Source organism: Parasteatoda tepidariorum, chromosome 6 (assembly GCF_982258835.1).
Source record: "Parasteatoda tepidariorum strain Cologne lab strain chromosome 6, Ptep-v5.0, whole genome shotgun sequence".
Taxonomy (NCBI): Eukaryota; Metazoa; Arthropoda; class Arachnida; order Araneae; family Theridiidae; genus Parasteatoda; species Parasteatoda tepidariorum.
This window is the reverse complement of record NC_141760.1, coordinates 95,226,610-95,252,313: the sequence shown is the minus strand read 5'-3', so window position 1 is coordinate 95,252,313 and position 25,704 is coordinate 95,226,610. Positions and strand designations below refer to the sequence as shown.

Here is a 25,704-nt window from a genome sequence, read left to right as displayed (position 1 = left end):
TGTGGATTTGTTTTGATTCAGATATGCAGTAAAACAAATAATTTGTGTTGATCCTTAAAATTTTTATGAGTTTACTTTTTTTTAAAAATTTTTCCATTGCATTTTGATCTGATGTATTAATTATAAATTGCGATTCTTTTATAAAATGTATTTTGTAGAGAAATTACTTTTTCTAAGAAAATTAAAAAATGTATATATTGATAGGTATGATGACACTATTAAGCTAATAAACTGTTAAATATATAAATTTTATTTATTTTTATAGTATTCAAATGTATAAATTATAATTCGTATGAAATATATTATTATTAATAAGTATTTTTTCATTTGCAACAGTTTCAATTATGGTGTTAAGATCGATTTAAAGAAGCCCTTTATTTTTAAATTTTCACATAAGGTTTCTTCATATTCAAGCGTTCTGCAAATTCAGCAGCAAAGACAAACAAACTTGTACTACTTCTTACTATTGGACAACTCTACCTATTCTGAATGCTTGTAAAATATCTGCAGACATTAAACAGTTCTAAGAAATTTTCATAAAGTAACTTTTGGTGTCATATACACTATTATCAGTCATTTTCTAGTTATTGGTTGTTACAAATGAAACCATATTATGTTATTCCCATAACAACCAGTTTTCAATTTTTAAAAATTTACAATTTGATCCTTTTTAACTTAATTATGTGTATTTGTGGTGAATAAAAATAATGCAACCCTAGAGCAGAACGTTTTTTGCAGCGTGGAAGAGAAGAGTTAATGAAGTTTCGTTTTCAACCAAGAATGTGATCTTTTCTTGTTAAGAGCAAAATGCCCATTTGATTAAATCTTTGGACGATCTAATATGGATATTCAAATAATTATTCCATATATTTAAATTCTACAAGTGTGATTTTCGTAAATGATAAAATTCATATTTATTATTATATTTTTTCTTTCAAGATTAAGTAATATATATCACTAAATTGTTATATTTTATTTTGTGGTAAATTGAAATGTCATATTAGCAGATGGGTCAAATTTATACATATTGGTAACTGTTTGTCATTTGAAATCGCTTAGTAAAACTGTTCTGTTTTTGTACTGTAATAATATATACGTATATACCAATATATAACGGAGTAGTTTGTTCAGAGTTAAGCTTCGTTCTGTTTGCCAGATTTTGTGATAATCTTTTATTTACTGGGGAAGATTTTCATATTTGCGACAGAATAATTTCGCAGAATAATCACCAGTTATTGGAGATTACCAGGCAGCAAGCCACAAGAAAAAAAAACCACAAAAGAGGGCTAGCTTGAAAAGTATAAATTGTAGTCACCCTCAGGCAAAAATCTATGTGGAAAAAAAATTAGATTGCTTTCTCACAGAAAAGTGCATTTAGAGTTTTGAATGGGTTATGATTACCACTGTTAAAATTTATCTAAATGTGTAATATTATGTAATAACTAAATTTGATTCACAGTTTTTAAATTACCCTCTTCAGAGGTCTGTCCAGGCCTAATTTACTGCCATTTAGCGGTACCTTCACAAATTCAACTTTAGAAAAAAACGGTAGTTTCACAAAATACTTTTTCTTAATTTTATTTTTGTATCCCTTCAGAAACTATAAATTCATATTTTTACCACATTTTTGTGTAAATTTTTTATATAATTTTTACAAATTATGCCTAAATTTTCACAAAATAGGTACCTCACAGAATAACCTAGACAGACCCCTGCTCTTAAACTATTTTATCTGTATATTTCACAAAGTAATTCTCACTCATTATCAAAATAAGTGTCAAATTTAAAGCTTTCAAAGAATAATTGAAGGTGGTAAGCTGAAAAAAAATTTTGGTGTGTAAATTTTCTTAAAAAAGTAAACTAAAAAAAGGATTAACTGATAAAGAAACTTGAATTTTTTTTTTTTTTTTTTACTATTTTAAACTGAAAATTTTGAAAAAATAATCATTTAAAGGTGCATTTTTAAATGAAAGGCTTCTAAACATGCTTTGGGAGAGCACTGTAGAAACATACATAAGAGTTCATCACCTTGCCAAATACGACAGGATCATAAATTTCGCGAATAAAATTGTGTTTCGGTGAAAGTATTAGCAAATGGTTTTTCCCCCACTAAAACTAAACTCAGCAGCGCGACAGCCCATAGTGGGCCAAGGCCTACTGTGCCCATCTCAGTTTTCTTGACCTTGGGCTCTGGGGTGCAGGAGCAGATGTTCTGGTCAGGTGGTCAGCCGAACACGGAACACCCAGTGTTTAGTTCCCAAGCATGCTTGATACTCATTTATCGACCCACTGAAGGGATGAAAGGCTGAGTCAACCTTGCCCGGCCCGAGGATTTTTTTCCACTAGAAAGACAATATATATTTAACTCGATCCTCAAAATTACATCAAAATGAATTTTTCTAAACAAAGCAGTTTTTTTAAATCCAATTATAGTAATTTTGATAAATGTGCCGCCTAACTAATTACAATTTGGTCGAAATAATATAAGCCTGAAACAAACTACCGTAAAATAGTTTTCTAAGAGAAATTTTTTTATCATAAATAAGGATTTGCATTTGGCGAATTCTTGTGATCTTTTTCTAATTTACTGGTTAATGATTTGAAATCTGTAGCACATGCTCTGTATAAGTAATCTATATGTTTCTAGTTAGCAGAATATTTCTTCATTGGTAATTGTTTCAAAAAAGTCACTTAAGTTTTGCAATAACTTGACATTGACATGCAATAAATAAACAAACAAAATAGAAGTCATAAAAAAAAAAGAGATAAACTCATGGGTGATTCATATCCACCAACAGGCACGACTTCATATATTTATATTTTTTTAATTTATTGCAAGAACCAGGCTGTAGTGCCTTAGAAATGGCAATTGTTGTGAACATGAAGAAATATAAGTACTTGACAAATAAGTGGGATTCTGATAAGGAGCTGCAGAATAGTGGTCTGAAAGTTGATGTTTTATTAAACTTACTCAGAACATCTATATATTTTTAATCTAATAATAGGACTCTAATGAGTAGTAAAATAGTAAAAATTGCGCATTACAAAAATTTGGAGAAAAATAATATTTTTAAAATTTATTTTTAATAAATTTGTTTTTATAGAGTTTTCTGAATAAACTTGTTAATTTCTATTTGTAAAAATTTTTCTTATTTTTATTTCATAGCAAGACTAAGTTCTTTGGATCATAATAAAAAGTACCACAATGGCAGGAGTAGGCTCTCTAGAACGAATGAAGAAAATCAATGAGATTCAGTCTAACTGTTTGTTGACTTCAAACAAATCTCCTGAAGGAACTGAAAGGTAAGTTCAGCGTTTACTTATAAAGTTTTTTCTATGGATTTTAATTAATTAGTAAATATTTTCCTCTATAATATTTAAAATACTTGTTCTAAAAGTGAAGGTTCATATCACCTATTAATTTGTTTATTGCTCATTCTTCTCATTAGCTGTTTGAGGTGCTAAAAAAATTAAATGCAAAATGACTGTAGTGTTTCTACCATACAAAATTCCTATTCACTTGTATATAAGACATGTTAACTCTATTCTATGGTGGGGTACCTTTTCATAGATGAAGGTTGACATTGTCAATATCTACTCTCCCAACATTGGTGACCTTCGGACGTGATGTGAACAGGCCAACCTTGGCAGATGCGCCCACTACGATTTAAACACGCCTACTTTGATGGATGGTCCACATTGAATAGTTGACTTGCTACTCGTGACTGCGACATTGTCCTCCTCACACGGTTGCTTCTCAGTCTCAATCACACACAAAGTATACACTTTACTGCTAAAGGCAACACGGGAGAGACCACCATCGTGAACTTAATACAGCTCTCACGGTCAGCAGTAAAAAAAAATTCGGTGATCTTAATGCAGCTTCTCATAAAACAGCAATAAATCAACAAGTGGTATCCGTTCATCGAATTCTATCACAGGTATAATTCTGGTGGGGGAGTGCTGATGTGTCTACCACTACAAAATTCCAATTCACTAGAAGACATGTTAACTCGATTCTATGAGGGGTACAGGGATGTGATTCTTCCATGGATTTGCGGATTTCCACTTTTTTCAGATTTTTCCATTTTTTCCGCTAATTTCAGCTAAATTTTTTTTTTAACAAGTAAAAATATTTTATGAGGAATTTAATTTTCCACGGAATGAAAATATTGAAGTCCTCATTCCTTCCTCTGGAGTTTCTCTTAAAATCATTTCCTTGGGATAAAACTGGTTGATACAGGGATGAGATTTTTTTCGCTTTTCCCTCTCAAATTTCAGCCTTTTTATCAAAAACTCAGATTCTCTAAAAGTTTTGTTTTTTAAATTTTTTTTATATACAAATATTGCTTCTTTTTTGTTTGAAAATTCAGTCGTTGAAATGAAATAATTATATTTATTTACGATTTTCAAAGATAAACAGAAAAATCAAACTACGTCCTTGCTGCTAACCCTTCTGTATTTTTACTTATTTTAGCTATTTTCTCCGCTTTTACACACTGAAAATATGATTTTCCGTATTTTTATTTGTCCGCCTGATAGCTCGTATTTTCGCAATTCAGACGGCGTGACCCTGTTGTCTGGCATAAAAGCAAACGAAGAAAAAAAAAATGGAGGTGGATTTGCTGGGAAAATATTTATTTAATCATTCAATTAATCTTGTAAATTTTTATTTATTATGTCTTAACAAAAACAATACAAACGAGCCTTTTAATAATCCCAAGTTCAGACTCTGCAAATATCTCGATTCTTATTCACGCGATTTTTTATCTCAATTATCAATTTCCGTATTTACCTGATTTAAAAGTTGCATATTGCGATTCTATTTTACGTTATTTAAACATTGTACATTATGATTCTTATTTACGAGATTTAAAAATCCAATATCGCGTTTTGTATGTATGCATTTTTAAAATCGCGATTTTACTATCAAACATTGATTTTCGTATTTACCTGATTTAAAAGTTGAACATTGCGATTCTTATTCAGGCGATTTAACTCTTGTACATTGCGATTCTTATTTACGAGATTTAAAATTCCAATATCGCGATTTGTATTTATGCTCTTTTAAAACCCTATGTAGCGATTTGTATTCACACGAGCTTAAAATCCGATGTCGTGATTCGTTTTAGCTGTTGTAATATCAAACGTCGATTTTCGTATTTATACGTGCTTCAAAAATTGGACATTGTGATTTGTATTTACATGATCTAAAAATTACGCATTATGATTTGTATTTTCGCATTTTTTAAAATTCGATATAGAGTTTCATATCGGGATTCATATTCTCTCAATTTAAAATCATGCATGTGATTCATATTCATACAATTTTGAAATTAATCATCGGAATTATAAATTTCAGTTTAAAAATCGCACTTTATTTGTCAAGTTTTTGTGTATATATATATATATATATATATATATATATATATATATATATATATATATATATATATATATATATATATATATATTCATTCTTGGATTTCCTCTTTTTTATTTTCTGACTACTCTCATCCCTGGGGGTACCTTTTCATAGATGAAGGTTGACATTGTCGATAACAACTCTCCCCACATGACCTTTAACTCTGCACTTATGCATTGCAAAACAATAAGCTAACTCTTTTTTGGTTGCATAATTTGTTTTAGTCTGATGTATTTCTGTCTGTGTAAGCAGTATAAGTTTTAAAATTGTGTCAACTTATTTTAGTGATGAAAAGTTAGAAGCTTTGTGTAATATTGTAATTGACACAGTTGCTTCTAAAGATATTATTTTTTACTTGCAAAAAATCACGATTTTCATTTCCAAAGCTTCCTGGGCTTCAGGAATAAGTTAACGGTTGAATTGATTTCTATGCTGCATTTCTATAGAAAGAGATGTTTCATGAACTTAGTTACTAAATAACTATTTCGTAATCTTTTAAAAAACAGACTACCTATTATATACAAATTTAACAACATTTATATTTTTTAAGTCGCTTTTGTTTTCAATTTCTTTTTAGCTCTCTGGGAGAAAATGATTCGTATGAATCCGTATACAAACCAACTACTGTTTCATTCAAGTATGAAAGTCAACCTGGAATCAAGCGCTATGTCCATTCTTTGAAGCATCTGCTACCAGTCAGAGTCAGAACTGGGTATATTAAATTATTTTATATCTATGTTTTTAGATAAGCTTACCATATTTTCCTGTATAGTCTGGATCATTCTTCCTTATTTTTTAAAATTTTAATTAAGACTTATTTAAATGGAGTTTTTATTTTTTAAATTCAAGGAAGCTGTAAAATTTGTAAATTTAAAATATTCATGAGTAAAATATATTTGAATATGAATAATTTATTTAAATATGAATAATTTTTTCATATTGTCATTAACTTGCAGTGTAAAAATTATCTCCCCGTGTATTATTTAGCAAACCTAAGGCTGTGTAATACTGTCCTTAGAAACAATTATACATTGGCCCCAATTGGGTTCAAAATTGGTTTAATATGTGTCCTATATGAACATGCACCGAGGGACCAATATTGGCCTACAAATGATCAATATATGGCCTATATTGGCTGAATATTGAGTATAAAATATCGGATGAATATGTCAATTCTATGTAGGGCCGATGTTGGTTGTAAAGTAACTTCGAAATATTTTTTATTTTATTTTATATCCTTCGTGGAACAGCCGACCCAATTTTATGGGTTTACGACTACTAATGTTCAATTAATGTAATGTTGTAATTTTTAACCAAATCCAGAAGACAAGGGAACTCCTGGATCAAGTATTGGGAGAAATTTGCCTTCGTGGAGGACTTTTAGATGGAGCTAACCCGCATTTGCATTACTTGGAGAGGAAGACCATGGGGACCTCCCACGGTTAGCCTGATGGCAAGGGGACTCTAACCCATGATCCGTCTACCACTGAGGATATTTCACGTCAGCACTGTGGTCAGTGCCAGCTGGATGCGGAATTCGTATTGACTGGGAATCGAACCTGGCTCGCCTCATTGGAAAGCGAACGCTCTATCCCCTGAGCCATCGCGGCTCTACAACTTTGAAATATTGGGTAAATCGGACAATTCTATACAGGGCTAATATTGGAAAATAACCTTATTGAGCCAGGTTTCGTGAACATTGGTGCACTAAGGGCCAATGTTATTTTGGTACTAGGGATTAGACGTTTTGAATTCATCCACATATCTGTGTGTTGTATTGTACAGTTGTGATTTAATCTTTTAATTCAAAGAATTCTAATTTATTTAATATGTATTCTAGAATTCATGTCATTTATAGTTGATTTCCTAAAAAGACTATGTGTCTCCAGACTTTTATTGTTTAAATTTTTTATTTCATGTCTTGCTATTCATGTTACAAAAATATCTTTCTTTACAGTCCAGGAACGTACATGCCTGTAGATATGACAGGCTGTTGTGCATTTACATTTTTCTCTTGGTTGACACCCTTAATATGGCGTACTTTTCGACGTGGCCTTGTGCAAACAGATCTCTATCATTGTTCACCTGCTGATAGTTGTCATATTAATGGAGCTCGGTAAGTTCCTATGCTACACATAGTTGTCCCAAACTTTAACATATTCTAGATTGACATTTATCCATATTGCATCAAATGCATTTTATTTATTTTTATCAATAAGAATATTTTTGAGCTTTATAAAGAGAATCGAATGTAAATAATGAATACTTTATTTAAGAAAGGTTTGATGAGAAGGCATGGGTGTGTTTTATAGTATATATATATATATATATTTTATTAAATACTTTTGTACTTGATACACACAAAAGCCCTGTATATACTTTACAGCGAGAAGCAAAAGATTAAATTTTTTGTGGATATTTGTATTTAATTATTTTGAAATTTATTACAATATAATATAAATTTGTGTTGAAAGAAAGGTATTTGAAAATGTGTAAGTATGGCTTGTCCTCTCTCTTTCGCAGTTTTTACTTGAAAAGTTACTCAAAGCCCATCCTTTCTTGTAATGATTCGAAATAATTTAAATAATTTTTTTTAAATTATTATTAGTTAGTGATCCCTTATATGTATACTTTTTATATTTTATTTTTGACAAGGATTATAAAAAAATATATATTAATGGTGGTCCGCTTGCATAAGTGGAATCATATTTCTTTTTTATTTTAGCCAATAAATGTATAAAATAAATTGTCTAAATTTTAATTAAAGAATTTTAAAGCATAAAAATATATTAGAATTATAAATTTCAGTCATTTGCTCAAAAATTGTTATAGTCTAACTACCAATAAATTTTTTTGCTTGCATTGTTAATCAAGTATGTGGCTCATGGAATTTCGGAATTCCTGCCATAGGTCATTCGTAATTATCTGGTGTCTTGTTATTTATTATTATCTCTTTGTTTAGATTTTCTTCTATATGGTCTCGAGAAACTAAGAAGTATGGCCTTCAGCGAACTTCACTTTCACATACACTATTTCTTTTCATGAAGACACGTTATATCATTTCCTGCCTGATGTATATTCTTTGTGTGTTGTTTGGTTTCATTGGGCCTGTAAGTATTTTATTTATATATCAATTACTACTTAGATTTAACCCTCTTGTAAATAAAATTCAGATTTTTTTTTTGAGCTTCAACATTTCAGCTACAGTAGAATTTCAATTATTTAAATTAATTTAGAACCAGTTTTTATTCAAACAATTGATTAAACTAAAGTAATGTTTTTTGTCAAGGGAAAAATAATCTGTTTGGCATTATTTTAATGAGTAAATGTTAGTTAGTTTCGATAATGTTAATTGCATAAAGTTTGAAATTTTAACTATATTCAAACTCTAATAATAATTATGGCTGGAGTTGTTTAAGTTTTCATAGTAAAAAGTATTTTAAGGATATTTAGAGAATAAATATACTTGTAGCATTAAATTGCTGTATTTTTAGCATCCTCTCTGTATGCTAAATGATTATTAAATGTAGAAAAGCCATATTCTTTCAAATTAATAAAAAGAAGAAAATATCGATAATAACTATATTTATATTACAATACTCTGTTCATAGTATGCCAAAATAAATAGGAGGGTAATCAATAGTTTTTATTTCTATTTGTAATAATATTCTTTAATACTAATCATTTGCAAAAGGAAAAAAAACACCTAATATTTAGTTTTTGAATATTCATGAAATTGAATTTCCAGAATAACTCATTAGGTAAACGCTGTGTTAGTTTAAAATATTTAGGCACATACAACGAAGGTAGCAGATAATTTTTAGCATCACATGAATTTTAAGTTTTTTCACAATTAATGATTGCTTTCTATGGGGAAAATATGAAATGAAGTATAAATCATATTGGTTTTCATTTATTTTTATATAAATGAGAAAATAAAACGCAATATGTTAAGAAAAATGTTACATTCTTCTGCCTATAAAGCTAGTTTTTGGTATAGTTTTGTCATTAGTCAATTTCTCTTATTGATCTAAAGTTTTCAGTATATTTAAAAGACTGAGTGGCCAAATGTGTAAAGAAAATTTACCTTACCCTAACGTACATAACTTTCTTATTAAATAACAAAGGATAAACTGTTTTTCTTTTTCTTTTTTGCATCAGATAAACAATTAGTAGACGCACTGCTTTAGAAGTCGCAAATGTTCAGTGAGTTGATCTTTTAATTACCAACATTTCCTTTTTTGCTAAACATTCCATTTTGTTCTTCCTTTGGTTGAACCAGACATGACAGTAAATTTTGTTGTGCAAAATTTCCCATTTATCCTGACTGCAGAAAGATAATAAGCTTTAAATCATTTATTACTCATTTTTCTGTACAATTAGTATTTGGATCATGATGACTATTTAAAATCAGTAGCATATACCACCATGCAGTTTAAAAAACAGAGTAAGGGCATCACAATAGATCAGATCATGATAGAAAAACTGCTTGATAACTATTTTCTTTCCCACATTAATGCTATCAAATTAATGCTATAAAATTGAATTTCAGAAAACTGAGAAAGAAAATTGATTTTTGAAAAAAAAAAATTATTTTAATTTAAAATTTTTTATTGCTTATGTTGATTTTCTATTGCACGGCAGTATATTATATTGATGATTTCTTATTATTATTTAATCTAATTTTTTTATTTTAGACAATTTTTATGAGACTGCTGTTGGAATATATTCAATCACCGAATGAAGATGAGTTTGAAGGCATCACATGGATGCTTGGTCTTTTATTTTGTGAAACTCTACGTATATTCTGTTTATCCCTTATGTGGGCAATCAACATTAGGACTTCCATTCGAGCTTCATCTGCTGTATCAGCTCTTTTGTACAAAAAAATAACCTCTTTAAAGATTTTGTCAAACACATCAACTGGTGAGGTCTGTATTTGTGGTGGTTTTACTTTTTAAAACAATCTGCAATATCTTTGAAATTTTTCTGTTTTGATAGTTGCATTTCTTGTTTTAATCAGAGACTGAGATTCTGTTAAGTCATGATTTAACTATGAAATTAAGTCACTTTATTGTTTTTAAAGAAAATAATTGTTTCAAGTTAATTTAATATGAAGCAAATGTGTTTAAACAATGAAGAAAACTTGTTCTGTTAAAATAACTTAGAAAAACTGATTTTTTCTTAATGTTTTCTAATCTATTCTTTAATTGATATCTAATTGACAAACTATTAGGCTGTTGAGCTTGTATAAAAATAATTGAGATTTAGTGATTAGTTTATGGAGTAATAATAAATTAACAACATTGACAATTAATTAATAATCAATATGTAAAGTTAATAAACTGTTAATATAAATAAATAATATTAACAGTTTTAGCTTCAAATATTAATTATATTAGTTTTAGTATTGTTAAAATATATAATCAGAAGTTTTATTGGTAAATATTGAAGAAAAAAAGTGACTTGAATATAAAAGGAAACTGACACTTTTGATTTTCTTTTTAATCGTGATTTTTACGGACCTTATTTTTTTTCTGTTTTAAAATTTTCATTTTTTATTAGAAAATAACACAGCACTTTCTATTAATTTTTCATGAGATAAAAAGATCTGCCTCAAATTTAGAGAATGTTTAGATAAAAATTACTTCCTTTAAATTTTTTGTCTTATTTGCAAGCAAATTTTTATTTTTTTACATTTCATTTACAGCTTGTCAACTTGTTCTCTAATGACTGTCGGAAAGTTTTCATGATGGTATATAACTTTCCTTTAATTATTGGAGGACCTCTTGTTGTTATCGGAACCGTTGTTTATACATACTATTTGTTGGGACCTGTGTGTTTTGTTGGTATAGCTGTATTCCTAATCACTTATGGAATTCAGGTTAGTTTGCAGCTTGTAAATTTATATTTCATTCATTCTAAAGTTTTATTTTTCAAATTACTCTAATCTCTACAAATTAATATGATGAATAAACTTACTTAATTTGCTTTTGTTGCTGTAATTTTCAGAATAGCCTATTTTATGCTAAATTGCTCCAAACTTATTTCATTCCCAAAACATGCTAGATTTGTTCTAAACTACTCTATAACTGCTCCACACCTGTTTCTGTCATACTCAAATAGATCTTAGATGTGTTTTAAACTGTTTCAATCCTACTCTAGATGTAATTTAATTTGTGCTCACAGTATTCTCCTATTTTTATATTTTCTTTCATACTAAGTACTTATCAATTCTTTAAAGACAATAAAAAGCAACTTAATCATTTTAAAAGTGATTAAGGTCATATTTGAAAGTTCTCTTTGAATTCTATAACAATTGAAAAAACTGTTTTCATGTATTAGTATGAAATGTCCTTAGTTTTTACTTACTTTATGTTCTTTATTATTTTTTCCAAGTAATTGTATAAGTATTAAATAGATTAATATGTATTTCAGTTTGTGATCTCCCTTTTATCTGCTCGATACTTAAAGAAAGCCATAAAAGCGACAGATGAACGTGTAAGTATTATTATTTTTTAAAAAAAAGAGAGAATTTCTAAGAAAGTGTTAAATAATTTTCTAACAAATATGTATGTATTGATCAGGTTTCTTTGATGTCTGAATTTTTGTCCAATGTAAAACTGATAAAACTCTATGCATGGGAAAAGCATTTAATTGACAATATAAGAGGTATGCTCTCTTTTTTTCTATTATTCTATGATTCTTTTATTTATCTTTGTTACAAGTTTTTCAGATTAATATTTTTCAATTTTACACCTTTTGCAATCATTACTTTCAGAATATAATTATTTTTCACTTCCTTAAATTTTTTATGCATAAACATGAGATCTGTTTATCATATTTTTTTTTATTCTGTGATTCTTATTTTTGTTGATATTTTTATAAATTGGTTATATTATTTTTAAAATTTTGTTATCATTATTTTCACAGTTATTATAAATTTTGTTCTTATATTACTCTGTAATGTATGAAAAAATTTGTATTTTTTTTACTTTCTCAAATCCAAATCTCTTTCAAAACATTGTATTTTATTTGGGGACAAATCTTTCATTAATAAACAGACTAAAATTTTGGAGAGAATTACAGTCTTGAGTAATTCTTATTTTGTAAAATGTCTTTTATGATTCATCTTTAAGCTTCATAAAAATTAAATGTTATTTTGACTCAGTTAAATGTAGAACTGTGTTGCTTTCTTTCATAGCTAGCTTTAAATTTTGTTTTTAAATGAAAAAAGGAAAAAGCACTTCTCCGCTGGAAATGTTTTAATAAATTCAGTCTAGTTTGACTGTTTATGGATAACATAAAATATCAGTTTGCTATGGTTTGTAGTTAAATTATGATAATTTTTTTCTTCCTTTTGTTAGGTGCAAGAGTTTCAGAAAGAAATTTAATTGAAAAGGTTCAGTATCTTCACTCTGTAGGCTCATCTGTCTCATTTATAACAGCAGCAGTTGCAACAATTTTCACCATATTAGCATTTACTCTTTTTGGTTTTGATATTGATCCTGCAGAAGTAAGTTGAAGTTGAAGTTATTGTTAATTCCCTTTTTTTAGATGTATTCAACACAGTTGTGCCTATGGATCCATTTTAAGGTCAAGCTCTAAAACATGCATCATAAGCTTAAAACATTTTAGCACAAATCATTGTTTAACATATTTGCATTGGCAGCACGTATCAAATTCAAAATATAGTTATTTTTAAGTCACACTCATTAATTAATAGTTTTATTTAATTGGCTTGCATTCAAAATTATTTCATTTATTTGCATTCAGCAAATTTTTTAATAAAATCTTGAGAATTCTATTAAAATTTCGTCATTTCTGTTCTCAAAGTAGACAGATATTTTTTTAGTTGTTTACTAAATGATTTCACTTTAATTTTTATGAAACAAACATGATTTTTTATTTTTTTTGTGGAAAATTTTGAACTTGGTAAAAATGATACTAGCTTTTATTAAAGATCTCATTCAGTCAATTTAAATTATTGCCTTATTTTAAGAGAATTTTTATCAGTATATATTTATATTTAAATTTTTATTGCAATATATTATGTTGTATCTATGTAAGATTTTCTTTCATGGGAGATAACTGGACCATGAAAAAGAAGTAAAAAAGTGTCATAAATTTGCAATAGAGTCCAATGTTTATTTTGTTTTAATAATCGAAACTCATAAGATATTTAATCCACTCTCTCTATGAATTGCAGCTAAATTGTGCCTCAAAGATTTATTTTTCTAAGTAATTACAACAAAAATTAACTCACAATTTTTAATTATAGCTTCTATTTTTTTATTCTTTAAAATGTCTAGTTAACATGATAACTACATTTATAAAGCTTATGAATTAATTAATTTTTTTTTATTTAGGACTTTATTTACTGTAGTTGTAATGGCATTACCATAAACATGTTAATTTGGGTATCATTATAATGCTAAGCTAAAAAATAAAAAAAAAATAGACCAATTTTTTTTTTCAAATTTATCCAATTATTTGAAGTATAAAAAACTTTTTGTATTGTTTTTTCCTCTTCAAAGATGAATTTTTCATAGAAAAATTCTTATTTTTATTATTTTATTTGTTATATATTATATCGTATTTTATTATTTTATTCATAATATATTATTTTTTTATATTATTATATTTTTGAATTTTTTTTTTCCTTTTATGTTAGATCCATTTAGGTGAAAACTCATTTTAAGAAAATAACTGTTACAATTATCAACACAACTAGGATTCTTTGAGAATCTTTTAAAAACACAAAGATTATAAATCATAAAAGTGCATGTTTTTTTTAATTAATACAAGAAGTTAAAATCTTTTCATCTGAAATAGACCTATCAAAATAAAACAAGCATTTCTTATTTCTTTATCTTAAATTTTATTTAAGTTCAATACTCTATAAATAGTACTACTTCTGAAAAATTTGGTCGGAGGAATCTTTTGTTTATTAATACAATCCCTAAAGAGTTTTTCATCTATTATTCATGTGAAATGCAAAAATGTAAACATGCTAACACTCCTATTATACAGTAAAATAAAATCCTTAATATTATAGATTTTTTTAGCAATAAAACTTTTATCTTAAATATGTTGATGAAATATGCTATTATCAGTTTAATGATAGTAATGGCATGCATGTTTTCAGGCCTTCACTTTAGTCATGGTTAACTCAATTGCTGCTCATGGTTTAAAGACTTTACCTGTATGTTTTAGAGCTGTCGTAAATGGAACTGTTGCTCTTTCAAGATTGCAAGTAAGGACATTATAAATTTTTTTGTTTGTTTAGATTGGAAAATTACATAAAATGCATGCTTAAGTTTTTCTTCTTCTTTTAATTATTAGGCAATATTGAGATTAGAAGATAAAGAAAATTATACAGTTATTCCAAATCGTGTAGATATTGCTGTAAATGTATCCAAAGCCACGTTGGATTGGGAGCAAGCGGTGCCAACTAGCTTAATTAATGGTCTTAAATCCGGGAAGGGTGAAGTAAATTGCTTAGGTGAGTTCTGTTTGAGGTTTATAAGTGACATTTCTATTTTATTGTTTCATTGACAAAAATATCAAATTTCATTTTACGATTGTGAGGTTTAAAAAAAGAATATAGAGCAGCTTTCTGAATGCATAACTCTGCAATGTACTGCTACTCCTCAAAATTTAATGTAATATATTAGTTTAAACAAGCATTTTAATTTTACTGAACTCATAACAGAAATATTTTAAGAATAGATTTTACTTTAATTATTTTTGTTAAATCAAGATGAATGGAGTATTTTTTTTCTTTTTGGATTAAAAAATAATATAATAATTAGGTAGATAGGTACTTTATTTACGTCGCACTAGAACTGCACAATGGACTATTGTCGAGGGTCTGGGAAACATCCCTGAGGATGACTCGAAGACATGACATTGAAATTTTGATTCTCAACTGAGGACTCAACCGAGCACTTTGCAGTAGGACAGTTTAACGAGGACCGATACCGCACACCCTGGGTCTTTACGCAGGCTCATCAAAGTGGTCACCCACCCGCTTACTGACCGCAGCCAGTGATGCTTGAATGTGGTGTTCTACCGGGAACCGTTTATTTATGATCGGTCAACATTAGCTTAGATCTTATAACATTTAGCTAAGCCTAACCTTATACCCACCTTACCCCACTTCTGAAAACAATCATAATGAAGAGAATTTTGAATTTAATTCTTAAATTTCTATGTAGATCTATTCTTTTGATGCCCCTATACCAGTTTCAACTAAAATTGCTATTAATGATATTAGATTAAAGTTTGTGAAAAGCTTAAACTTACATGTAATAGATCATAAACAGATATCTTTAACATCTGATCTAAACATTAAATTTATTTTCAGTTTCTGAAACTGAAACAAAACTGCTTTTCACAATTCCAGTAAATGCGTCGAAAAATATTAAACAAATTACCTCAGTTTAAAAAGAGAAAATAATGTTTTTTTTTTAACAAATACCCACTTAATCCCACCTGATCATAGAGAATTTTTGTTCTACTTAATGCTATCATTTAATTAAGAATTTTGTGAAATTTAGATACTGATAATGAGAAAACTGTTGGAGAAGAAATAAATTGCGACACAGCTTTAGTAAATACTCTGCAACTGGAGTCAGGCCTACCCCCTGCTCTTACTGATCTTAATTTTACTCTCCAACGGGTAAGTCATCTATATTATATTCTTTTCTCAAGAGCTTAAGAAATTTATATGTATATATAATTTACAAGAGTGTTTAAAATGTTACATAAAATGAAATTATCATGAACTGAATTAATGTTATCCCAGGGCAAATTAGTTGGAATTTGTGGTCCATTTGCTAGTGGAAAATCTTCTATATTTGGAGCACTTCTAGGGCAGGTAATTGTCTCACCATTATTTAATTTGTAATTAAAACTAAATACATTAATTACTAGAATATAAAAATTATTCCCTTTTCTTTTAGATGCGCTTATTAAAAGGGCAAATAGCTGTTAGAGGGTCAATTGCTTATGTGCCTCAACAACCATGGATATTAAATGCAACTTTACGGGAAAATGTCTTATTTGGTGAACTCTTTAGCTCAAAAAGGTAAGATTTGTGACAAATGATTAAGCTAAATGTGTGTTCACTCATATTTGTCAATCATAAAATATCTTAATTAGATTAAGTTAATTACGGGTTTTAGGCTGTTTTAGACCACAGATGGATATGGTTTGTTAAAATTATATTGATGGCTAGCAAATAATATAAATCCTATTAAATTAAGTTTTCTTTAAAAAAAAAATTCTTACATTTTTCTCATAAAATTTGCATAAATTTTTTCATAAACATTCTAAAAGTATCTGCAATCAGTATCACCAAATATTCTATCTATTATGGTTATACATTTCAATAATTATTTAATTTTCATAGATATTATGAAGCTGTTTATGCATGTGGTTTACCTGAAGATATTGCAGCATTGCCTGCTGGTGATCAAACAGAGGTAACACAATTTCATTTGATAGAATTTGTAGTTATATTTAGTAATTTTTACTTTGAAATATTTATTTTGTTAGTCATTTTCTTAAAATCTAAATTGTATGAAATTGTAGTTCATATAATACTGTTTATCAGCTAATTTTCCTAGATTTTCTAGTTGAATACTCAATTTAGCCACTTTCTGCTAGTTTCCTTTTTTAATCAAAAATTTTCTGGATATTAAAGTTTTCTAAAGTTAATAAAGCTTTTATAAAAGTAATTATCCAAAAAGATTCTTCTCTCAGTTTATTGTTGGCTACAAAATTTAAATAAGTTATAATTAAATAATGATGTTGACCACATACATAGTAACAAGTTGATTCCTCTTGATTTAAAATGTTTGATTATTATTTTTGTTATTGATAATGTTCTATTTTTAAGTAATTCAAAAGTGTGTATTTTTGTTATCATTAACCTATATGCTATTCAGTAATAAATTGCAAATGTCTGAAGTAATTTATTATTTTTTAAAAGTCTATTTAAGAATAAAAAAAAATTATGTTCAACTTTATTTAATGTCCATTACAAAAGAAAAATATTATGACTAATTTTGTATTTCAATTTTCATTACTGACTAGTAAAAAAGAAATACATATAAATTGTCTTTACGTATGTTTTATTTTATCTTTTGTTTGCATTTTAAAATTTTGGTAATAAGACGGAATGGACATATACCTTTCTAGAAATATATTCCTTCTAAAAATATATACTTTTCTAGAAATATATTCCTTCTAGAAATATATACCTTTCTATAAATATATTCCTTCGAGAAATGTATACCTTTTTAGAAATATATTCCTTCTGGAAATGTATACCTTTCTAGAAATATATTCCTTCTAGAAATACATAACTTTCCATGAATATATTCCATCGAGAAATTTATTGATTTCAATTGAATTCAATTTATTGACTTCAGTTCAAAAAGGGGAAAAAACAATGAGAAAAGAGAAAGAAGAATTCAATATCTGTATATAAAAAGAAAAATACCCGAGAAAATGCAATTATGGAAAGAAGCTCATGTAAATTGGAATTCGCTAATGTTGTTTAATGTTTTACAATAAAGGATTGAACTGTTTTCATTCATTAACTTAGTTTTAGAATATCTAGAATTTTTCTTATTTAAGAGAAGCTTAAATAAGAAAATTATTATTATTAGCATTGTTATTATAACTGTTGGTGAGCAATTAGTTTTACTTCTCTTTTTTTTTGGTTAAATTATCTTAAAAAAAGTTTTTAATTAAATTATTTTTACAAAAACGTAATTAAATATTCTTAATTTTCTTTGAGATTTTTTAACAACAATAAATATTACTTATCAGTATAAAAATGGAAAACTAAATTTATTAATAGAATAGTTTTGAAGAACATATTATTCCATTAATAAGAATTTATTATTATTTCTATTATTAATAATTTAGAAGAATAGCTATTACACTTTTAAGATGTCTTCTTCTTTTTTTTATTTTCAAATATTAAAAAACTGAAATGCAATACCACCATAGTTTTTTAAAAAAATGTGCTCTTTTTATCAACATGTTGAATGCCATGGGGTAACCGGTACTGAGTTTGTTCATTGCACCACGGGGGTCACCGGTGACCGGCGAAGCCAAGATTGTTAGAAAAACATAATTTGAGTAAATTTTTTATATTTTTTTATTATTATCGTTACTAAAATGGTTTGAAGAAATTAATGCATTATAGAACACGCAAAAATAGTTTTTCTTATATAGGGAAATACCAACTTGCTCCAGACAGCGAAAAAATATTTTCAAGTGGTAGTTTATTAATTGTGATTCTTGGTTTAATAAATTCAATTTAGTAGATTTTTATCCACCACTATTTCTAAACTATTAGTATGCTTATTTAATTCTCCACTTTTTTCAGATATGTCGTGCTAAACCTTTTAAAAAACTAGCAATATCTGTCAAATTTGCGAATTTAGTTTGTCGTTATTTACCGTTTAGCCAGATGGGCAAGCCATGTAAAATTACCATGGCATTCAACGTGTTAATTCTTTTTTTTTTTTAATTCTGCTAACAATTCAACAGCAGTAGATAGATTTTATTAATAAATCGATAATTTTTTTCTGTACAAAATAATTATGTATATTGTTGTTTAGCTTGGAGAAAGAGGAGTTAATGTGAGTGGAGGCCAAAAGCAGAGAATCAGCCTTGCTAGAGCTCAATATTCTGATAAAGACCTGTATTTGTTAGATGATCCTTTATCATCCGTTGACAACCAAATTGGACGACATATATTCCAACATTGTATTAAAGGTGCCCTGAAAGGAAAAAGCATTTTACTTGTCACTCATCAAATGCAGGTAATCTCACAACTACTTATGTTTATAAATAATTTGTTTACATAAAACCATTTTAGTTTGTAAGATTAAACAAGAATAAAAATTCTTTAAAATGGAATTTTAAATTTGTTACTGCTCAAAGTTTTCTTAATATTTATTGAAATTTTGAAAATGCAGTGCTGGTAAATTTCAAGGGGACAAAAAAATCTGTATTAGGCATGAAAATCTAACTATAATAAAAAAAAAGTCTATTATTTTTTAAATTGAAACTTTATGTAGAAATTGTTGTACATTGTGTTTTATTTACCATTTAGTTAAGCAGTATAATTAATTCTGTAACTTTTAACGGTGAGCAAAATCTATAACAAACTTAAACAATCATAAATCACAATAAATTTTAACAATTTTTAAGGAGTTTTAAGTAATCTACAATTAAGATCTCGGCCACCTGCCGTCCAGAGTGCCTGACTGTGAAGCCATTGGCTGTGGGTTCGAATCCCTCTCAGGGCATGGATGTTTCCCTATGTGTGTGTGTTCTCTGTTGTATGAATGTGGCCCATCCTATGAACGGGTATCTTTAGCAGTGTGGCAATGATAATGTTGCTCGCCTCCGTAACTTAGATTCACAGGTGCCCACTGGGTAATGTTAAATGATCAACAGGTGGTAAATGAAAGTTCAGTACCTGCTGTTTAAAAAAAAATTAAGATGCAAAAACTTGTTTTGCTACAGCTTTTAAGTTATTAGTAAGTTTCTGCTTTTAAATTATTTTTTCACCGTTCTGTTTTAAGTCATTCACTAAATTTGTGTGTTTTGTTATTGCACAGAAATTTTTTTAAAAATCTTTTTTGTCTTGTTATTATTAAATATTTATAATGCTGCCAGGTTTATAATTGACGAACTCATTTTTAGTATCTTCAAGAGTGTGATAGCATAATATTCATGAGAGATGGCACTATAATGGAGCAAGGTACACATACTGAACTAATGGCTAAAGATTCTGAATATGCATCATTGATTCAAATGCTTTCAAAAGATGATGAATATAGAATAGATTTATCTGAAGGTATTTCTCTTTTACATTATATTTCAAACAGAGAAAACTGTTTTTAACCAATTAGGAATGTATGTTGGGAATTTTTTATCTTTCTGTTTATTACAATTTTGATGATTATTATATTTCTTAGTGTCATCATTTTGGTTAAGATTTAAATAAATGTGCTGTTGATTAAAGAAAACCTGAATAAAACTCAAATATAAAGTTAAAAATGAGTCTACTATAGTTTTGGCACACAAACAAGAACCTTTTTCAATGTCAAAACACAAAATGGCAGAAGCAATGTAATGCCGTAAACACATTTCAATAAGAATAAAAGTAATTTAACTAACAGGGGAAGAGGAACAGGACAATAAAAGAAGGAAAATAAGAAACAGGTGTAAGGACAGGTATCCCCTGGGTGCAAAATTTGGAAATTAAATTGGAATTGATTTTCAAACATCAAGAAAGAATAGGATGCTGGAAAGATCTTTAACTAAATTAAAGGAATTGTACAAAATGTAAAATGATTCCCAGAAGTCGGGATAAGTAGTTAAATAGCAGTGTTGAATGATTTTAGAATCAGGAAACTGACAGGGTCCCCAGAGCAATGTTTACTGCAGTTAGCAAATAATGAAATTAAGTGGTTGATTTGTATGGTCCTTAGCATCCATCTCAGAGAATTTATTGGAAGTTCTTAAAGTGTTAAGTGGAAAATAATACAATACAAAAATGTTATCACTTGCACTAACATTTATTTGTTTGCTTTTCATTGGTTGAATATCTTCAGGTATGTTCAAATATTATGTAAGCACCTTAGGGGAATGAAGAAATTTGTGATTTAATTTTGCAGACATGGTAGAAAGTGAAGTTGTGAACAATAAAACAGAATGTGAACAAAAAAAATATTAAATTTACTTATTTTTGCTGACAATAGGGAAGATTAATGAAAAAATTCTTATATTATAATTGAACTAATTTTTAGATTAATTTTATAATTATAGAATTATGCATCTATTTATAGTTTTTGTTTTGATTTGTTCTTTTTTGAATTTTTTTATAGAAAATAAATCAAGTGTGACTGATGAAGAATCACGATCTCCTTCACACAGTAGAATGAATTCTCCTACATTAAGTTCCGTTTCAGATTTGAATGACAGTGATTTGTGTTGTGATGGTAAGTGAATTTTCGATGTTAGAATTTTGAGTCAAATTATTTGCAAATAGTTTATAATTTTTATGAAATTTTACAATGTTTAATAATTACAGGGCAACTGACTGAGGAAGAGAAAATTGCATCAGGGAACATATCGTACAATACCTACATGGGCTATATTGCTGCTGCAGGTGGTTTTATAATAAGTTCTTTAGTTATTATATGGTTCATTATTCAAGCAGCCTCTGTTGAATTCAGCAAATATTGGCTGAGTTTGTGGCTTTCTCAAGGAAATGGAGTAAGTTCATAATAAAATTTTAATGAAACAGATTATATATTTGATATTTCTTGTTTTATTAAAATACTGATTACACATAGTTGAACTTTATTGCACTTTGATACAGAAATTAGGGGACATTTTGGCAAATGTTTATTAAATCAATTTTCTTTATTACATTTAAGTTAAATATCTAAATTGTTGATAGATAAGCTTTAAATGTCAATTAGTCATTTTCCAGCCTTATCAAAAGATATTGATTTATCTTTTGAATCATTTTTAACTTTAATCTATTAATTAAATGGGATTCTCTTACAATTTTGTTATTAAAATAAAAGTTTTACTTTTTTAAGTTTGATTTTAATATTTTTAAGAAATTAAATAATTAGTAATTAGGAAAAGGATTTTAATGCATAACTTTAAAAAAAAATTATAAGGCTCAGAAACAAGTCAATTTTTGGTTAAATAAACTTTTTTTCTCTTAAGGTTTAACATCTACAATATTTTTAATTCTTTCTATTTTATGTTTTTACTTTTTTTATTCAGTATTTCTACTTGGTGATTAAGTTTGTTGGTGTAAAATTTAATAGCCCTTTCAATATTTAATCACTGCATGGTGATTTTTTGCCTTTATTTTTAAATTGAAAAAAGCCATTGCCTGAGAATTGGGGTTACTTTATGCAAATATTATATATATATATATATATATATATATATATATATATATATATATATATATATATATATATATATATATATATATATATATATATATATATATATATATATATTTTATTTGTAAAGATTAAGTAAAAGCACTGCATTCAGCGTTTTCTCCCATCAATGCTTATTTGACAGTTGAATTTGATTGCAGGGGAAAAAAATTCTTAACAAGACTGTATTTTATATGCATTTTGAATATAAACTAAATATGTAATTTAAAGATCTTGTTAAGCTTTTCTCTTTCTTGAAAATTTTATTCATTGAATTACCAATATAATTGAGCAGAACTTGATATGATTGCAGGAACAATATTCATTAAATAATCTAAAATTTAATTCTTGATGTAGAAATTTAATATTTTAACATGAAATCAAATGTTCTTTTATACCTCAGTTATTTTTTTAAAAATATGTTTCCTATTTTCTTCTAGAATGAAACTTTCAAATCAGTTGTTGTCGGCATGGCTCATCCTGTTAATTCATCCGTTGTTGTTGGCATGGCACATGCTGTTAATTCATCAGTTGAAGCTGCTCCTACATTTGAGCCAATCAACATAACAGATCACCCCCATGTGGAATTTTACCAGTTGGTTTATGGTTTGTCTGTTTTGATTATGCTTGTCATCAGTCTAATCAATGGATATCTTTTTACAAAGGTAAATAATTTATTTGGAACAATTCCTTCATAGTATTATTAGATTGAATTCTCAATTATTCAAGATTATAATTATTTTGATTATTTTTTTATTATCGGGCATATTAGAATTAAATAACTTAATTCTAAATTGGGAATGCACAACCATGTTTTGATACTATGCCACAAGAACTGAAGAATAATATATGGAGGATCAACGCTAACTTAACCCTTTGTTTACAGTGCATCATGTTTTAATGTGGTCCACGTTGTATCAGCAGTAAGCAAATGGTTAAAGCTGTTATCGTAAAAATGCAATATGTAGGAGGCGTTTTCTGAAAGTAAAGATACTTCTCCAATACCAAAGGAAAAGTTTCTGTTAATTCATTGGCAACACTGACTGATTTCACTTTTTCCCTTGAGATCATTATTTTTATGGTCAGCTTTGTTTGACAGGCCATCTTTATAATTATCTGCATCTATTCAGAACACCGCCAAATGTAAAGTGTATCTCATAATTCGTTTTCTTCAAGCAAAAGGTTAGGTTTGCAAAAAGTCATAAAAAAGTATACTAAAATCATTCAATTAAAAATAAACAAACGGGCTTGCTGACATGCAGAATTGACTTGTTGTGCAATAAAGTTCATTCTCACACAGTGCTTTAAACCAGTTTCAAATGGCAAATTTTAAGTTATCAGCCATACAGCTTGGACTTGCACCCAGGTACTTTCCCTTATTCCTTTACCTAAAGAAACTTCTTGCAGGGTGAAATTTTCTCGATTAATAATAACTGAAGTTGGAGTGTAGTTCTGACAACAAGAGACAATGTTCTATGACTGTGAAATACAAAAGCTTGTGCCTATATTAAATAAATGCTTTGACAATGGTGGAAACTATGTTTAAAAGTATGCACATACCTATAATAAATTTGTAATATACATTTAATCAATTAAAATTTTTTCAAGCAAGTATGCAGCATTGTATCTTTACTTTTCGAAAACGCCTCATATTTAAATTCTATTTAAAAGTTATACAAATAATTTATTCACATAAATTATTTTCTCATGTGCAGATAATAACATTAAAGCGAATAATTTAAGTATTTAAAAATCTGTTAATCTAGAAAAATATAAGTTTGCATAGTAAATTCAAAGGTTTTTGCTATAGAAGTTAATTTTTATTTTATTTCAAAAATCGAAATTTATTGCTTATATTGTATAAAATGTGATAGTTCAGATTAAAATTGTAATTTATTAATTTACTTAATTAAATAAATTTGTGAGATATCATATTTTACCATGAACATAAATTCCATTGCATAATAAAACTTGTAAAATGAAGTATTTATAATCTGGTGTTATGAGGAAGGCTGAACTAGATCAGTTATTTACTGCTTTTCTTTCCTGCAATATTTTCATTAGTATTTAAGACAGTTCAAGGGTCTAGCCAAAAGACACCATGGGTAATTATTGGCCCTCAGGCTATAGGTTGTAGTTTTCCATTTCTGTATTAAATGTATTTTTTTCAGAATCTATTGGAATGTGATAATTATTTAGTAAATTATTAAGTTTTAATTATTATTATTTATTTATTTTTACTGCAAGGTGGCTATTAAACATAGACCATTCTATCTATAACAGCAGGTTATGCGCTCACATTTTAAAGAATGTTAAAAAAATTTCGCTACATTGTTTTATCACAACTTAAACTGGCTAACATAAACATAATCAATGTTGTAAAAGTTTATTTGTATGTTACTCTTCATGTTTTTAATTGATTAAATTTTTTATTGTCATTTATATTAGAATTTAATATGCACTAGTTAATAGAGTTTTTTACTCTAATTTGTCATTTTTATAATCAAGTTCAACTTTTTGATATTTTTTTTGTTTAAATATTTTTCAGGCTTCTTTAAGAGCATCTAGTAGCCTTCATGATAAATTGTTACAGAAGGTTTTTAGAAGTCCAATGCATTTTTTTGATGTTACACCTGTTGGAAGAATTTTAAATTTATTTACTCATGATGTTGATGAAAGTAAGTCTATAACTTATTGGAATTTTCTGCAAATTTTACATCAGATTTATTAACTTTAAAAAAGAGTATATCAATTTTTTAAGAGTATTTAGTGTTTGGTAGACACATAATATATTACACATGTTATGCTTCTGCGTAATTAAATAACTATAATCAAACTAATTAATACTAAGCTGGAAGGGAACACATTATTTACTTCTTATTATCGATTTCCTGTAAAAGTCTGGTTTGTGAAAAAGAAATTATGAAAGTTCATACACATTTACTAAGCTATAAATATAGCACTTTATTAATTATTTTATTTCTAAATAGCCCAAAAGAAGTTATTTAATTTGCTGTGAACTGTCTTGTTGTTATTTCACTGTGTTAATTCTCTTCGAATAAGATTCATGTCACAAAAAAACATAAATGTATGTCATCCTTCTGTCAAAAAAGGAAAAATTATTGAAGTTTTTCTGCCAGCTCGAGAGCCATTAAGTATGTTGGGAGTAATTCAGCTTGAAATTCTTCATATCCACTGCTTTCATTCCTTTTTTTCTTTGTTAGATTGAATTTGAGCTACAATGTCCTCTAGGTATCTTGGAAGCAATAGCAT

General features: G+C 27.7%; 1 protein-coding gene across 1 annotated transcript in view; it reads left to right on the top strand.

The window, feature by feature from the left end:
* LOC107455422 (ATP-binding cassette sub-family C member 12) overlaps positions 1-25,704 on the top strand; it is a 40,981-nt gene that overhangs the window by 285 nt on the left and 14,992 nt on the right. The window contains exons 2-22 of the mRNA XM_016072979.4: positions 3,167-3,303; positions 6,003-6,137; positions 7,383-7,541; positions 8,388-8,535; positions 10,123-10,356; positions 11,136-11,309; positions 11,864-11,926; positions 12,013-12,097; positions 12,793-12,941; positions 14,574-14,681; positions 14,771-14,930; positions 15,988-16,109; positions 16,236-16,307; positions 16,393-16,517; positions 16,842-16,914; positions 19,069-19,272; positions 20,162-20,315; positions 21,349-21,462; positions 21,555-21,739; positions 22,872-23,096; positions 24,980-25,109. Coding sequence (XP_015928465.2) covers positions 3,206-3,303; positions 6,003-6,137; positions 7,383-7,541; positions 8,388-8,535; positions 10,123-10,356; positions 11,136-11,309; positions 11,864-11,926; positions 12,013-12,097; positions 12,793-12,941; positions 14,574-14,681; positions 14,771-14,930; positions 15,988-16,109; positions 16,236-16,307; positions 16,393-16,517; positions 16,842-16,914; positions 19,069-19,272; positions 20,162-20,315; positions 21,349-21,462; positions 21,555-21,739; positions 22,872-23,096; positions 24,980-25,109 — 2,917 coding nt within the window. The 5' untranslated portion in view covers positions 3,167-3,205. The remainder of the gene's footprint in view (positions 1-3,166; positions 3,304-6,002; positions 6,138-7,382; positions 7,542-8,387; positions 8,536-10,122; positions 10,357-11,135; positions 11,310-11,863; positions 11,927-12,012; positions 12,098-12,792; positions 12,942-14,573; positions 14,682-14,770; positions 14,931-15,987; positions 16,110-16,235; positions 16,308-16,392; positions 16,518-16,841; positions 16,915-19,068; positions 19,273-20,161; positions 20,316-21,348; positions 21,463-21,554; positions 21,740-22,871; positions 23,097-24,979; positions 25,110-25,704) is intronic.